This window comes from Equus quagga, chromosome 2 (assembly GCF_021613505.1).
Source record: "Equus quagga isolate Etosha38 chromosome 2, UCLA_HA_Equagga_1.0, whole genome shotgun sequence".
Lineage (NCBI taxonomy): Eukaryota > Metazoa > Chordata > Mammalia > Perissodactyla > Equidae > Equus > Equus quagga.
Genome location: NC_060268.1, coordinates 151,491,981 through 151,508,072, shown reverse-complemented (window position 1 = coordinate 151,508,072; position 16,092 = coordinate 151,491,981). Strand labels below are relative to the sequence as shown.

General features: G+C 47.5%; 1 protein-coding gene across 36 annotated transcripts in view; it reads left to right on the top strand.

Annotated features, from left to right (window-relative positions):
• Positions 1 to 16,092, top strand: part of SORBS1 (sorbin and SH3 domain containing 1) — a 218,827-nt gene that overhangs the window by 105,485 nt on the left and 97,250 nt on the right. For 26 of the 36 annotated variants that reach the window (XM_046652422.1, XM_046652418.1, XM_046652415.1 and 23 more), the window contains 5 exons: positions 676 to 744; positions 3,563 to 3,658; positions 5,670 to 5,798; positions 14,079 to 14,105; positions 14,229 to 14,341. In XM_046652422.1, coding sequence (XP_046508378.1) covers positions 676 to 744; positions 3,563 to 3,658; positions 5,670 to 5,798; positions 14,079 to 14,105; positions 14,229 to 14,341 — 434 coding nt within the window. The remainder of the gene's footprint in view (positions 1 to 675; positions 745 to 3,562; positions 3,659 to 5,669; positions 5,799 to 14,078; positions 14,106 to 14,228; positions 14,342 to 16,092) is intronic. The other 10 variants (XM_046652423.1, XM_046652430.1, XM_046652414.1 and 7 more) reach the window with 3 other exon arrangements.

The following is a 16,092-nucleotide window of genomic DNA, read 5'->3' as shown; positions in this document are numbered from 1 at the left end:
AAGTTTAACTATGTTTGATTAAAAGAAAAAAAAAAGGCAAAGGAAGGACATGATCTGGGCCTGATGGAAGCCCAGAGTCTGCCCTGATGCTGGCTTGGGGAGGCCTGAAGCGAGGTCTACAGTCCTGGAGAAGAGACGGTCACAAGGACAGGTGTGTGTGGAAGGGGTAGTCAAAGAAAGAACAGATGGGGTGATGGAGGCTGTGATGTTTCTTTTACTTGGATTTCTGACCTTCTTCTTCTGACCTTCCATCCATCCCAGGAATGTAGGTGCAGGGGAGACTTTGGCGTCTGGAGAATTAGCCTGCATCTGGAGGTGGACTGGGGCCAGCGAGCAGGACAGAGCCTGTGGGGTGGTGTCAGGAGGGCCAGGCTGCTGGTGGGGAGGGGTGGTGCCTCTCCTCCTGTCTGGATCCAGGGGTGTCCAGGCTGGCCTGTCCCTATGGTTTATGTCAGGGCGGCTGATTGTTAAGAGCCAAGGTAGGGTGACATTGTCTCAGCCACAGGAGCTATGGGGATTTGGGACAGGGCTTCAGTCCCAGAATTTGAGGAAACAGAATATATATAAACCATTTTATATAGAATGTATCTGGGTTATACAGAGAGACTATATGTAAACTCAGTAAATGGAGACACATATCGCAAGCTGTGTGCTCTTTTTCTTTCTTTTTTTCAGAATGTGACGTTGGTGCTTCTAAAGCCGTGGTGAATGGGTTGGCCCCAGGCAGCAATGGGCAGGACAAAGGTAAGGCTCTTGAAGAGAAGCCTGGCTGGGTACTGGAAAGTGTTTCTAGGAGTGGAGTATGTCCGGCCTGGGCCACCTGCCTGGTGGGAACAATCACTGGTCTAATCAGGCCATGAACTGGAGACCTGTTTCCCAGACTGACCTTCTGAGACTGTGAGCATGTTCTTGTATCTCGTGAGTCTGAGGCTGCTGTTTCCCACTGGGAGGTGACGTATTAAAAACTGTCTCTAGCTCACAGGATGCTGCGAATGACAGATCAAATACACAGACCAAAGTACGCCTTGTGCGCGTGGCATTTATCAGCCTGATGTCTCCCTTACCTGGCATTTCACCTTCACCTGTAATAAATAGTGACATGTTCACGGTCCTGACCCTGAGGCAAGAGCCTAAATTGCTGAAATAAATTATTTCAGTGGCATTAGTTTGACCTGAATTCTCTCATATTTTTAGTTTTTAAAAATTTGAGGACAAAAGATTTAAGTGTGAAATGGATGATGGATAAGGTGACCTTTGAGGTCCCGTTTGCCCCGTATTCTCTCATCCTGAATGTCTCAACGTGGCTGCCCAAGTACCCAGGCCGCGGGGCTTCCCGTGCCACCTTTGCAGTGTGGTGTGAGTTGGCATGATGAGATATGGGTTGAGACCTGGTTCTGCTGCTCACAAACACATGTCTTGGGAGGTCCTTAGTCTTCATGATTGTGAGTTCCCGTATCTAGAAAATGAGGGAATTTGATAATCTGCAGTGTTTTTTCCTGTTTCAAATTCTGAGTTCCAGTGTTTCTATCAGTGCTCACCCCATTAAATTTTATGGTATCAAGGAGGGAGGGCAAAAGTCCTGTCACTGGGCATTTTAGTCAAAATGCACCATCTCTCAAAGAATCATTTCAGAGAGTTTGGCATGTTTGACCTTTGTTTGTAGTTTCCATCTCATTCTCCCATGTATTCCTTTAGAGACAGGGCAAAGTGTGACGTCAGAAGGAACAGCCAGACAGGGAAGGCATAGAGAGCAGGAGGTGTATGGAGCTGGGGGCTGGGTTCCTCTGTGGCAGGACGGGTCCTGCTACTCTCCTGTTCTCCTTGCCTCCTTGCTTCTCTGCCCAGCTGCCCTTCTCCACTCATGGTGTGGAGCTGCGTCCCTGGGGTCTTGGACAACCTTGGCCAAGTTGCCAACTCTGTCAGGCAGAGTTAAAGGGTAGTGCCCGTGGAGTGCCTGCAGGGGAGTGTTTAAGCATCTGATGAGGGGTATGGGGAGATGTGGGGGCTCTGGTGCTTTTAAAACCTGTGGGGCCATTGGCCCTATCCCATGAATTCGATAGAGGAGTCTTCAGAGGTGTGTGGATGGGGTGGCAAGTGGAGGTGGATTCCACTGTCTTCTCAGTAAGACTCACCTTTAATTCGAAAGAGGCAGGTGCAACCTGAAGGTCACCAAGGTGGCCTTGGGAGGAGGTCACTGAACCAGGTGCCAGGACAGCTGAGCTCCAGCCTCAGCCTCTTCACTTGAGAACTGGATGACTGAGCAGCTCTCTGAGCCTCTTGCTTCTTCCTCTGAAAATGGTAACAAAAATCTCCCACCCAGCCAGTCTCCCAGGTGGTCATAAAAAGCAGTCAATAGGATTGCTGTGGAAGCATGTTTGTATCTTAATACATGTGGTATTGTCATCTTAGTTATCAACTGCCATATGCCTTATGAAATGGCAGCGTGGTGGACTGGAAGGTGGACTACCCATCGCCGAGGTGCCTCCCTCCCTCCTGTCCCCTTGACGGGCTTGCCAGCACGATACTGATGCAGCACTGAGTCTTGCTTCCCAAACAGCTTTACCCCCCAGTTATTACATGGTTCTGGGGCCACAAGACCCCTGGGTGTTGCTCACTGGGGTGACATTGGTGCTGTAGTGCCTGAACTCCCATCTCTCTATTTGCTGCCATAAGAGAGAGAAGGAGGGGAGGCCTCACAACAGGCTTCTTCTGGGAAGAGGGATTTGGGGATATGCCCACCGCTGAGATTCCAGAATCTGAGGAGGCAGGGGCCTGAGAGAAGCCTGTGGATAGATGAGCATGAGCACCCAGGATTTGAGGACAGCAGCCCTTGCCACATTCCAGGCAGTTATCCCAGCTCCTTTAAAGCTCAGCTGGGTGTCAGGATCCTGGGCTGTGCACTTGGGTGCTTCCCAGAGTCTTGAGCATGCGCTCGGACACTTGGCAACCTCTTGTCCAGGAACGGGTGGGTTTAAGCACGACCATCTGCTGCCCAACAGATGGGGGTTCTGATTTGCTTGGGGAGAGAGAGCTGTGATTGTTAGAGCAGGCCCAGGACCCTAGAAGTTATGGTTCTGGGGAAGCAGCTCTGATGGCTGGAAGGACGGGGCAACTCACGACCTTGTTCCTTTCCTTCCTCCACTCATCCGGGGCCTTTGAGCCATAGCTCGCCTCCTCAGAGCCCTCCCCCAGCTCAGACACCCCGGCATTCTCCCAGGGGGCCCCTTGGACCCTGATTGCTCTCCCCTTCCTCCGTTTGCCAGGCCATCTGCATCTCTGTCAGTCTCTTTGTCCAGAGCCTTGGCAAGTTCCCGGTGTGGCAGGAGGCACAGATAACGCTGACCAACTGCCTTGGGGTGACGGAGGGAGGGAGGGTTCTGCCGTCTTGGTGCGGAACTCGAGAGAGAAAGCTGGTTATTTTAAATTACTGCATCCACTGCTCTTCGTATTGTTCTTTTCTTATGGGTGACTTCCTCCTATTGTCCCTGCGCAGTTCCTCAACTGCCTGAGTGTTTCCCAAATGTTCTGTCTGGATGCACCATTTACTCTTTTGTGTTTTCAGCAACTGCCGACCCTTTACGTGCACGCTCTATTTCTGCTGTTAAAATAATTCCTGTGAAGACAGTGAGAAACTCTTCAGGCCTAGTACTCCCTCCAGGTATCTTTCCTTGGGTTGGTTTCTTTTTTTTTTAATTGTTGGCAGATAACGCATGGTTTTCCTTTCTTCTTCTAACAGGGACGTGGTGGCTTAATCCTTGCATGTTTAGGAGCCATTCCCTCTCACTTCCTCAGTTGGTTTCCTTTCTTCCTCTGTGTGCATGTGAATGTGTGTGTGTGGTTTTTTTCTGCAAGCTGGCAGGTGTGGGGAAGGACTAACATGGCGGATGCTGTGCCCCCCCCCCCACCCCCCCTTTAGGAGAAGGTCCGTCCAGAGGCTGGACGTTTACTGTGGTATGAGTCTGAGCCACTGGACTTCTGGGGCTCTCCCTAGAGGTTTCCAGCTCTCAGTACTTTATTTAAAACTCCGGTCTCCCCGAGAGTTAATGTGGTTATACAAGGAACCTCTGAATTGGGCTGAACTTGAAGCAGCTGCCTTACATACTAAACCTCGGTGCACCTCATGATGCCTGCCGGGCCGGGCCGTGTCCTAGAACACTCTATTCCCCACCCCAATGTCACCTGCAGTCACTTCCTGCCTCTCCTCTCCAAGGAGGGGTGCCGTTCAGATGTCAGCTCTGGCTCATAGCTTCCTTCTGTACAAAACGGGACAAGTGAGGCCAAGGTGGCATTTTATCCCAGTGGTGCTTTCAGGAGTTGGGCAGATCTGGCTGTGCATCCAGGAACCTGTGGATGGGCTGGATTTGTCAGTTTGCCCCTTGTCCTTCTGAAAAGACCATGAATCAGTTTTCCTGATGGTTTTGTGACATCGGTCACTTATCTTGATGGGGCTGGACAAGTCCGATGCTCTCCAGGGCTGCTGCCGCTCTGCCATCCATTCGTGCTTTGCTTCCAGGGGAAGAGGTGCTGATGGGGTGGATCTGTTCTCCCTATAATACAAATGATTGTTCCATCTGAGTTGTCGGGAAGGGGGCTGCCGAAGTGGAAAAGAGGACAGAAAAGGCTTTGCTTCTCATCCTGGCACTGGAATGGGCATGAGTTGGGTGTCTGAGCCCACATCCTGCCCAATGCCCACTTAAACTTTACCCCGTAATCCCAGTCTTGACAATTTTAGGTCAGAGATCCAGGCTGTGCTGTGAGAAATTTGAGAAAATAAACTGTGGAATGCACTCCAGCTCAGCTGCACAAAGAGAAACCTTCACATGTGCCTTCTAGAACTGTGTGGTCTGCACTGGTTTCTTGCCTCCCCATGACCGAGTTTCGTTGAGGCTGAGCGTTCGGATCTTTTGAAGCCTATTTTGAAGTCCTCCTCAGTGGGGTTCTGAAAGATGACCTGGGTGTGTTATTAGGCCAGCGCAAACTGTAGGAGAGGTCGGGACCCAGTGAAGCCTCAGCTGGGGGTGCCATGAACACCGTTCATTGAAGGATTTAGCATTTCTAGTTGTTTTCTTTGGTGTGAATTTCCTTAATTAAGCTTGGAATGTGAGGCTCTCACTCAGGATCTTTCTCCCCAGGCAGCGTGTCCTGTCTCATCATTTCAGGGGTCTTGACTTGCTGATACAGAGATTTTCTTTTCCGTTCCCTTTTGGAGAACTGCAGGGAGCAGTGATTCTCCACAGAACCACCGCCTAATTCTCTGTGCTGTCAACGTGCTCTTCTAGAAGGATGATCTGGGACCTTGAGAAATCTCTCAAATTCATTCTTGAACTGTGCCTTACTAATTGGTCAGTCTGCTCACCAAGCTAAACTTCATTTAATAAAAGGAATAAACTCATTTTCATTTTGAAATGTTTACAGCTGATATTGTAACTCATACATTTACTCAGAACTCACTGTTGCCTCCGTGTTCCCCTAACCTCATGGTACATGGTAAATCTCGGAAAATGTGATTCGTCCCTTTCCACCACCTACACATTAATTTTCATTGACCACCGGACTGTGTGGCTGTAACCAGGTTCATCTCATTCCCCAGCTCTAACAAGTTGCTGACTCTTGCTCTAATCCTTCAGGAGCATTGGATTCAGTCTTGTCTTTGGGTCTTTCCTTTTCAGACATGGATCCTACAAAAATCTGCACTGGGAAAGGAGCAGTGACTCTCCGGGCCTCGTCTTCTTACAGGGAAATCCCGAGCAGTGGCCCCGTGAGTCCTCAGGAAACCCCGAAACATGAAAGCAAACCAGGTGCGCTTCCCATGGGATTGGGGGAGGTGTTCAAAGCCACGTGGGAAGGGCGGGAGGTCTTATGCTTTTGCTTAGAAGGGCGTGAATTCATCAGCTGCCTCCTAATTCTCCCAGGGGCCCCTGGGTCAGTCAGCTCCTTGTCCCTTCTGTGATGGGTAGTGGTCAGTGCCCTGAACTGACAGGTACGCCTTGCTTCAGGGGAAGGCACAACAGTCACCACCACTGTTTTCGCTTTTGACTGAGCAGATGAGCAGAAACCTTGTTAAAGAGCTGGTGGCTCTGCAGCCTGCATTGTGAGCACAGAGGTGGCTCAGGGGCATGGGGAGGGAGTGGTGAGTTAGGCTAGAGATTAGGCTTCTCTGAGCCCATCCGCACTTCTGAGAGCTTAGCTGGGGCAGGGGAAGAAGCCAGGGGAGACTGAGAAGTGCAGGTGGCTGATTCACCGAGTGCCCAGGAAAGCAGAGGTGGGGTCGGGGGTTCAGGCCTGGGGAGGTGACCTGCAGCTGAGGGAGCAGGATCAGGAGAGCAATTCTGAGGCCAATACAAACTAGGAGTGAAAGGAGACAAAAGAAACCCACCTGAAGCCCACCTCCCCACCCTGACTCATCATGCGGGAAACCGGGCTGTCTAGAACATGGTGTTGAGGTTTAGACCTGGGACTTTGGATCCTGATAGGTCTGTGTTCACGTCCTGCTCTGCCACCTGTTGGCTGTGCAACCTTGGCGATCCCATCTATAAAATGGGGTTGATGCTTGTACCTGCCTCATAGCATTATTGTGAGGATGAAGTATGTAAAGTGTTATGCACCACAACTGGTGACATGGGGTGAGCTGGTAGATGTTAGCTGCTGTTAATAGGTTATGATTGTGATTATTTTGGGCTTTCTCGAGAAGGCTTTCCACAACCCAAGTGTTCTTGGAGTTGGGAAACACTGACTTTGAGGTTCCATGGGCACAGTCAGCTTAGTTAAGGTGAGGCAGCCCCTCTCCACTCCGTAGGGCAGTGGTTCCATACTGTAGCTGCATCAGAATCACCTTGAGTCCAAAGACAAGTAGAAAGACAAAGACCACCCCAGGCCAGACTTTTAGGATTCATGATTCCCATTTGTAGGTTTGAGGTCGGGTTCAAGGTTTTGCGTTTCTGGCAAGTTCCCAGGTCATGTTGATGCTGCTCGTCCGAGGACCACGTTTGAGAGCTACTGTTGTAGGAGATGGAAGTTTCTTCCTTCCTTCCTTCCTCCCTCCCTCCTTCCCTTCCTTCTTTCCTCCCTCCCCTCCCTTTCCCTTCCCTCCCCACCCTCCCTTTTTTTGCTGAGGAAGATTCACCCTGAGCTAACGTCTGTACTGGTCTTCCTATGTTTTCTATGTGGAATGGCTGACAACAAGTGGTGTAGGTCCATACCTGGGAACCAAATTCAAGCTACTGAAGTGGAGTGTGCCGAAATTAACCACTAGGCCACAGGGCCGGCCCCAGGAGTTTTCTTTCTTGAAGGAAATGAAGGTAGAAAATGAACTGGGGTGATAGCCACTCCCTTGAGACCAGAGAGGAAAGGAAGTGGGCACACAAACCCTTTTGGTACAGTGGGGAGTGGTATGTTGTGATAAGATGGAATTATATAGGATGGAGGTGGTCATTGCCCAGCATCCTGGAGATTGACTTGTCCTGTCCCAGCCGCCTGTCACAGGTGCCAAGGCAGTTGCCCAAGGACGAGTCCAGGCTAGGGTTTGAGCGCCAGCCCCATTCTGGCAATGTTGGTCCCTGGAGAGGGCTTTTTTCCTCCTAGGCTCAGGGAAGGCATGAGTGGCCCCCAGCACTACAAGTTGAAAGTAGCTTCTTGGCTCTATATTCCTGAACCCACACCTACCTGGCTGTCGCCCCACTGCAGTTTACCACTTTCGTCTCCAGGAAAGGTGGGTCTAAGGAAAGAAGGCAAAATAATTTCTTCTTAAGACTAGCCTAATCCCACCTCTCCAGGCCTAACTGGGAAGATCCGGCTCCTAAGCTGGGGAACATTTGGGGAAGAGAGAATCCTAAGGGATAATTTAAAGAGAAAGACCATACCTACAGCCCATGAACCTGTAAAATGATCTTATCAACTGCCTAGCCTTTCTTCCGTTGGTGAATCTGAGTGGTGGAGGGGAGGGAGCCTTGAGTGCCCCCTGGTGGTTACAGTGTGGCACTAACATAGAATGCAAATACTACTCTTGTCCCCACTATCTCTAGGCTTATGCTACAGTCGTGATTTGAGCACTTTAGTAAGCTCTCTCTAGTCCCCAAATAATTCTGTCTCCTATGAATTTCTAACAGCTAATTTGAGTGAAAAAAGATCTTGTTCTATAATGCAAGTACTCTAAAGAATTAGAGGATAGCCATCAGTCCTCCAGCTGCTGTGTCTGTTCCTTCTCTGACTTACTTCCTCACTTCACCACCTTTCTTCATCCTGTTAGGTCTCCAAGTTGCTGATCATTTGCCTGGACTGGAAGCTCCAGTCGTGCACTACTGCCTGGTGCCTGTGTCCTAATTTCTTCCCTTATATGGCCCCTTGACACCCAAGTTTCAGAGCTATCCCCCACTTCCAGTCCTTGCTCCAACTCACTCATCCTGGGAGAGACAGTATAGTTTTTGAGTCACATAGTCCTCTGTTGAGGCTCAGCTCTGCCTCTTCTTCTCTTTGTGATGTGGGCAAATTACTCAACCTTGGAGAGTTTCCTCATCTCCAAAATGGGGATGATTACAATAGAGTTGTTGGGATTCAGTGAGCTGTTTCGTATCAAGATTTAGCACAGAGCCAGGCACACAGCAGGGGCCCTTTAATGGTAACCATTCTAGTTACTGCAGGTCAAGAGGCCCATTAAAGACTTGACATAATTTCAGTTAGAGGCCATGGGGACCTGGGCCTAACATGGTGGCAGTGGGAATGAAGAGCGGGGGCCAAGTGTAGAGATGTATTTGGAAGAGTGAAATGACAGGGCTCGACACAGTGTGTTCAAGGAGTGCTGACGAGGAAGTGCCTTTCCGGGTTGACTAAGAGAATAATTGTGGCCCTCATGGTTGTGGAGGATTTGTGAAGGTAGTTGCATGGTGATGGGAGATTTGTGAAGGAAAGTTGCATTCCATTTTTTGACATGTTGAGTTTCTTGGCATGAGAAGGACTTCTAAAAGGAAGCTTTTAACAGGGATTTAGAAATTTGGAGTCCAGTGTGTGGATTTGGGAGCCGTCTGCATCCAAGTGAATATTGGGAAGATGGAGACGTTTTCTGAGGTGGAGTGACAGATGATGGGCAACCTTGGGGTTGCCCAATTTAAACCTACCCTCCAGGCTCCTGCCCTCAAATGGTAGCTTGACTCTGGATCCCTAACCATGGCTTCCTGGCCAGCCTCCTAATCTATGAATGTGGGCCTTGGTTTTCGGATCAGAACCATCTGGAAAGAGCTGCAGTAATCTTAGTGTTGACTCCCTGCTCCTGGGAGAGACCTCATCGCCTTATCCCTGCTGCCTGATATCATTGCCTGGCCAGGTCCGGGTGTCGGCCCTGTTGATTCAGAGTGACTTCGTCTGTGTTCCTAGGTGAGGGTGTTTTTGCTTGTGGAGACAGGGAGCCTGAACTGGTGGTGGGTGTGATACCAAGTTTCCTGTCTGGTGTAGCCTGAAGACCATCAATCCCTTTGTTCTGACTCATAGCCAAAGTCCAGTTCAACCTTTGCATTTTGTTAATTCTTTGCCACTTGGCTCCAGTCCTTCCCGCCTGATTCTTGACTGCAAAGTTAGCTTTGGACATAAAGATTCTTGGAGCTGCAATCAACTCATTTCCTCACATTTGTTCTCCATAAATGGCAATAGCAAAAAAAAAAATCATAAAATTGACCTTGAAGCAGTTAAACACACTTCCTACCCCTGTTAATTGAGTCCTTTTTATGAGCTCATGTGTGAGAATTAGGGCCAACCAAGAAACTGAGGGGGAAAAGTCCCCACAAGAGAACACCCTCACTTCTGACACCAACTGCAAGTTCAGGGGATCCCAAAAACCACTCTTAGTTTCGATAATTTGCTAGAAGGACTCACAGAACTCATGGAAAGCTGTTATAATCACAGTTATAGTTTATTACAGGGAGAGGATGCGATTAAAATCAGTTGGAAGAAGCAGCACATAGGGTGGAGTCTGGAGAAGAACCAAGCATGGAGCTTCTGTTGTCCTCTTCTGTGGAGCCAGGATGTGTTAGTTCCCAGCATTGAGGTGTGACAGTATGCTCAGTATTGCCAACCAGGGATTTCACCTGAGCTGTTGTGTCCAGATTTTTGTTGGGGCTGCATTACGTAAGCATTATCCACTGCCCATGTGGCACAGATGGCACTCACCAGTCCATTAGGTGGTTGAGCTCTTGATGGCTCAAAGTCCCTAACCTAAATCACATTATTGGTGTGGCATAAAGACACTCCAATCATGGTGACATTCCAAGGGCTTTTAGAGATTAACTCCCAGAAGCCAGATGGCAGAGGCCAGACAACTTTTTTAGGTAAGGTTAAATTCTTTACCACACAGCATGAATAAAAAACACAAATAAGATCTGGAACACTTAGACCCACTTTTAACACCTCTCTTCTAACTCTTGCTTACTTTATCAGAATACATCAAATCTGACTCAATGAAAGTTATCCTAAGATCACAGGAAGAACTGATCAGCAAAACAACTTTGGAATAGACCAAAATGAAATTAGTACAGAATGAGATAAAAGAAAATATCAGGAGGCTGTGGCCACAGGCCAGAAAAGATTTGTATGTAAAGAACAGATGGAGGAAAAGATAAGGCAAAGTAAATTATACTATGGAAAAGCTCGGTCTCTTCAGGGCTGCAAAACCTGTCTAGGATCCAACTTTCCAAGGCCTTCCTCCCCCCTCACAAGCTCTGAAGTAACATTTATTGAAAGAAGCATTTGACAGTCTCCTCGACCAAGAGTTAATAATTGATGATTATGTATATAAAATTTCACCTGCTGCACTCAGGCACAGATGGCCTTGGGCTGCTCCCAACCTTCAAGGTTCAGAAGACTAGGTAAGAGATGAAGGATAATAGAATGTCGGAAATGCAGCTCCCCTTTAATAAGGAAGAGAGGCATGCTGAGAGAGGTCCTGGGAACTGCCTTTTTTGGGGAAGGATAAGGGGAACAGTTTTAATGACTTGGAATGAGAAGTAAAAGTAGGTTGATCCCCAAGGATATTATGTTCTTGAGGCTATTTATCAAATGGAAGAAGTCAACAACTCTTGTTTCTGTCTGGGGAAATTTTTTCCCTTATGCTGTGGATTCTGATTTTACTAAGCACACACTTTATGCCAGATACTTCCATCTAGTCCTTATGACTCAAAAGAGGTACACAGTATCTCATTTCATAGATGAGGCCAAGTCACTTGCTGCAGGACGTGCAGTTATCAAGGACTCAAATTAGGCAGTCTGATGCCAAAATGGTAGTCCCTTTATGATACCTAGAGGTTTGCAGGGACAGATACATCTCAACTTTCCATGACACGTTTGTTTGTCAGTGTCACCTGAGTAGAACCAACCCAACTGTGAACCAAAGAGGAGGCAAAATAAAGTGCCTGCAAATCCATGTACAAAGTTTGTATCCTTTATTGATAGCCCTTTGTTCAGAACCTATTGATATTTAGTGTAGGTGTAAATCTAGTAAATTTGATAGAATGACTTGACAGAGGTGGACTAGAAATAACTTAGAGAGGAAGATGGGATAAGAAAAGTGATAGATGCAGGGGAGGAGGGAGAATCATTGTCACAATGTGTTACCTGGTGCTTGAGGGCCTGCTGGGTACAAAGAAATCTCTGGGCTAGGGATCTGGATGGATACAGCCATCAGTGTTGAAAATGGTTGCTTTTAGGATACTTAACATACCTGATCTCTGGATCTTCAGCAACCCTGTGAGGTGTCCATTGGGTAAGGATTATATTTTATAGATGAGAAAAATTAAGTTTAGAGTGACTAACAGCTTGCCTTTGGTCACACAAGCCAGTGCGTTGCAGTAATGGAAGTAAAATTCAAGTCTTGTAAATTTCCCAACTATGTGGTTGGGAAGAGAAGACAAATATATTTCTGCCACTGCTTTGTGGATAATTCATAGGTAACAGGCAACCTGCTAAAGGACTATACAACTGAAACATGTTATAAGTGCTCTGGCTTAGAGGGGGAAAAAATAAGCAAAACCGGATACAGTTAGTTTTCCAGAATAAGGATGTTTTTAAGTATACCTTATATCAGTAGTTTTCCAAGTGTGGGCTGTGGACCATCAGCCTTCACATCTCCTGGGATCATGTTAGAAATGCAGATTCTTGGGCTCCACCTCCCGCCTGCTAAGGCAGAAACTCTGGGGATGGGCCCAGTAGTCTGAGTTTTACCAAGCTGTCCTTGTGATTCTGATGCAGCTAAACTGCTATACATGGATGCCAATCACTCAAAACCTTTTCCTCTGCCTTGCATTTTGCTCCAGCATCTTTTGGCTTCCAGCACCTCCCTGGAATGTAGGCTCTACTTTGTGGCTGGTGTGGGGCTGGTGGCTGTGGGTGGTACACAGAGCACTGTACTTCATGCTGGAGAGCTTGGCTGACTGCTGTGTCATTTCCTGGCTGTATGACTTTGGGCAAGTCAGTTGGCTTTTCTGTTCCTCATCCATGAAGTTTTGATTACCTACTTCACAAACTTGTGTGTACGCTAAGTTAAATACTAAAATGATGCAAAAGTGACTAACAATGTCTAGTGCTTAGAAAGGTGTTTAACTTGACACTGACATCTGGAAACTTGACATCTGGAAAACCCACCTCTAGTCCTTGAGGGACCTACATAGAAATGGAGGCTTGGGCTGTGAGAGCTGGAATATTATCCCCCTCTTTAGCTCTATATAGGGTAAGGCAAGAGTAGGCAGCCAGGGAAAAGACGCCAGTTAAGGGATCGGCTAGATCATGGGTTGACCAACGAAGGGTTGTGGGCCAGATCTGGCCCATACCTATTTTGGTACAGCCCATGAGCTAAGAGTAGTTTTTATATTTTTAAAGGGTTGAAAGAGAAATCAAAAGAATAATATTGTATGCCACCTGAAAATTATATGAAATTCAAATTTTAGTGTCCATAAATAAAGGTTTTTTGGAACACAGCCATGCTCATTCATTTACATTTTGTCTATATCTGCTTTTGTGCTACAACAGCAGATTTGAATAGTTTCAACTGAGACCGTGTGGCCTGCAGAGCCTAAAATATTTACTATTTGGCCCTTTGTAGAAAAAGTTTGCCAACCCCTGGGCTAGGTGAAGGATAGAGAATGGAAACAAGAGATGATGCAGAAGATGATGACAAATAGCAAACATTTCCTGAGCTCTGCCAGGCACCGTGCTAAGCATTTCTCATGCTTTATATCACTTAATTCTTATAACACTTATGAACCAGGCATATCATTATCCCCACTTTCGACTGGAAAACCGAGGCTTATAACTTGCTCAGGGTCACAGAGCTCATTTGGTGGTAGAGCCAGGGTTTGAGTTGAGATCCAGCTGCCTTCCCAGCTGAGCTTGTAACCACTGTGCTCTGTTGCCTCATGGTGCCAGGTGGGTCAAGTTAGGGGAGGTTCGGGGTCTCAGATATGTTAGGTGATGGCTGGGAGGGCAGGGTGATAGCTGGCTGAAGGACAAGCGTGCCTTGTCGTGTGATGAAAATGCAGAAAGGGTGATTAGATTTTGAAATGTTTATGTGGCATGTTTAATGGAAAGAAGAAAAGCAGGCAGGGAGAAAAAAAGTCCTTATCACAGCAGATACCTCTGGGCTTAAATCACGTTCTCCCCCCAGCCCAGCACCAACAGCCACGGAAAAAGTGCTTATCTACTTCTCCCTCTCCCGGTCTGTTAATTAGCCCAGGCTGCTAATGAGGAGAGGTCGTTCTGAGCCCACATCAGGCTCGAAGAAGGGAAATGAGAGTTAGTGAGAAGGGACTGGACAGTAGAGTTCTGTTGCCTTTTTGTCTGTAAAATAAGAATGTCAAGGAACAATTGTTTCTTCATTACTGTGAATGTGAGCCTTGTGTTTTCAAAGGTCAGTGCCTGTGAGCACATCATGGTTTAGAGTGGGTTCCTATGGTAATTAGGCCATCGTGACTGAGGGTATTTTGTGTCAGGCAATGGGGTGCTGGATTTTTGTCTTTCTATTGCAGTACATGCTTGTTTGCTGCCAATGTAACCATTTCTGCTTGCCCCTCTTCTTGTTTTCATCCTTTCTGCACCACACGTAGTTCTGGAGTCAGAGAATTCCTCAGCAGGTATGGTTTCTCTTGAGTTCTTTCTGTCCCTTCCTTCCACCAGGGACCCTTATTAAACCAGAGGGGGACCAAGGAGTGTTCCCTGTGAGTGAGGAGTTTCTCTTTCTTTTTTCCATCTCTCAGATGAATGGAGGCTTTCTTCTAACGCTGATGCCAATGGAAACGCCCAACCCTCTTCACTTGCTGCCAAGGGCTACAGAAGTGTGCATCCCAACCTTCCTTCCGACAAGCCCCAGGTAGGCATGTGCCCAAGGGTGGCATGGGAGCTGGTGAGTGGTGCCTGTTTCTGAGTCTTTTAGCTTCGATGGGTGATGTCCAGCTTGCTCAGCTGGATAATGGACTAGGTTCAGAGTCGCACGTTTGGCCCACTGTGGAAAAGCTCTACAAGGACCAGAGTTAGGGAGAAGTTGGGGTCAAGGGAAGCAGAAGTGTGGGATGAGGTTGGTCTGTACCAGGGCACTGGAAATATAGGACTGATGTTTTCTAGGTTTGAAATGCATGTGGCAGTGTTCTGAAAGAGGGAATCCATTTAGCCTTGAATAAGTGGGAAAAAGTTCTGAGCCTGTTGGTTAAAAACTCTTTAGAGTGTAACATTCAAGAGAAGAGTGTGCTGTTGTGTTTATTCCATTAATTTGCTGCACTTGGGCTATACGAGTTCCAGCAACTCTATCCTTATCAATCAGGTAGCTGTGGCCGGACCCTAATCCCATGGCCCAGGAGCAGGCAGCTAGAAGTTGGAATGGCAGTACAGCAGAGCTTAAACCACCTTCCTTTACCCTACAAAAGAAGGTCCCCCCAAGTTGTACAGTTGGAGTCGGGATCCCCCTAGGTTGTTTTCCTGATCCTTCTTCCTTCCCCTCCCTGTTGCTACTTTGCCATTTTGCTGAAAAGAATAGACCCTGTTTTGATTCAGGCAATCTGGGAAGAGTATTTTTATGTAGAGGAGCCACATCTGTGGAATGGAGCAGTCTTTTCTTAAAGGAAGCTGTGCTGCTCGAAATATGTGGCAAAAATGCATTCCTTGTGTGGTCCACTTCCCTGTGCCTGCCTTCTGTGAAAGTGCTCCCGGAGCTCACGAGGAACCCAGGGATTCCGCATGCCTTCCTGGTTCCCACCCCCCTTCTTTGATGATCCTCTGGCTGCTGAGGACATAAAATTGTGCTGGCTCCTGAAATGAAACCGAGTCAGATGATGTCTTCTTTGGTCTCTGCAGACCCTTGTCCTCTCAGGCTTGGAAGTGGTTGCTGAATCATCTGCCTTGTGTGCTGAGCAGCACCACTAAGCTTTCCGCCCCTGCCGCAGCTTGCCTCCCCTAGGTACAGTCGTGTGCATACGGGGCCACTGATCAGAACCAGGAGCTACAAGTGTGTCCGGCCTCCTGAAGTCCTCCTTAGATGTGGGGACTTGGGAGGTCAGTTGTCCAGAAAATGACTTCCCATAGTTTTCCCATTTCTAAGACCTTTCCCAGTGTGCTCGTGCGCTGTCTGTGGCACACTTCCTTCCCAGCCATCTCAAGAACAGATGTGTTTGGCTCTGTCCTGATAGGAAATAGTGCTGATCATCCAGGCAAGTGTAGAACCACATCCTCTTCCACTATCAGTGGCTTAGCCCAAAGGATAATTCACTGATTTCTTCTGGCTTTGTAAACAGCTCTAAAGAGATCGTTTTAAGAGTATGCAAAGTAAATAAAAATTCATTTTAAACATATTTATTTACCATAGCTTTATTGAGCGTTTCTTGTGTTCAGATCACGGTGTTAAACATTGCCCTCAAGGAGTTTATAAGGGTGAGCCTCATAATAAGGGTGAACATCCTGTAATATCTTCTATGAATAGTGTATTTTCTTATCTGTCACTATCCAAGAATTTTCCTTTTGCTGGGGCATCTTAAAGGGAACCTGGTAAATTGCTGAGATAGAGGTTTTGTTCTGTATATTCAGTGTAAAATTGGCCATCCAAATTTCAAGAACTTTTAGGTCATGCATTAC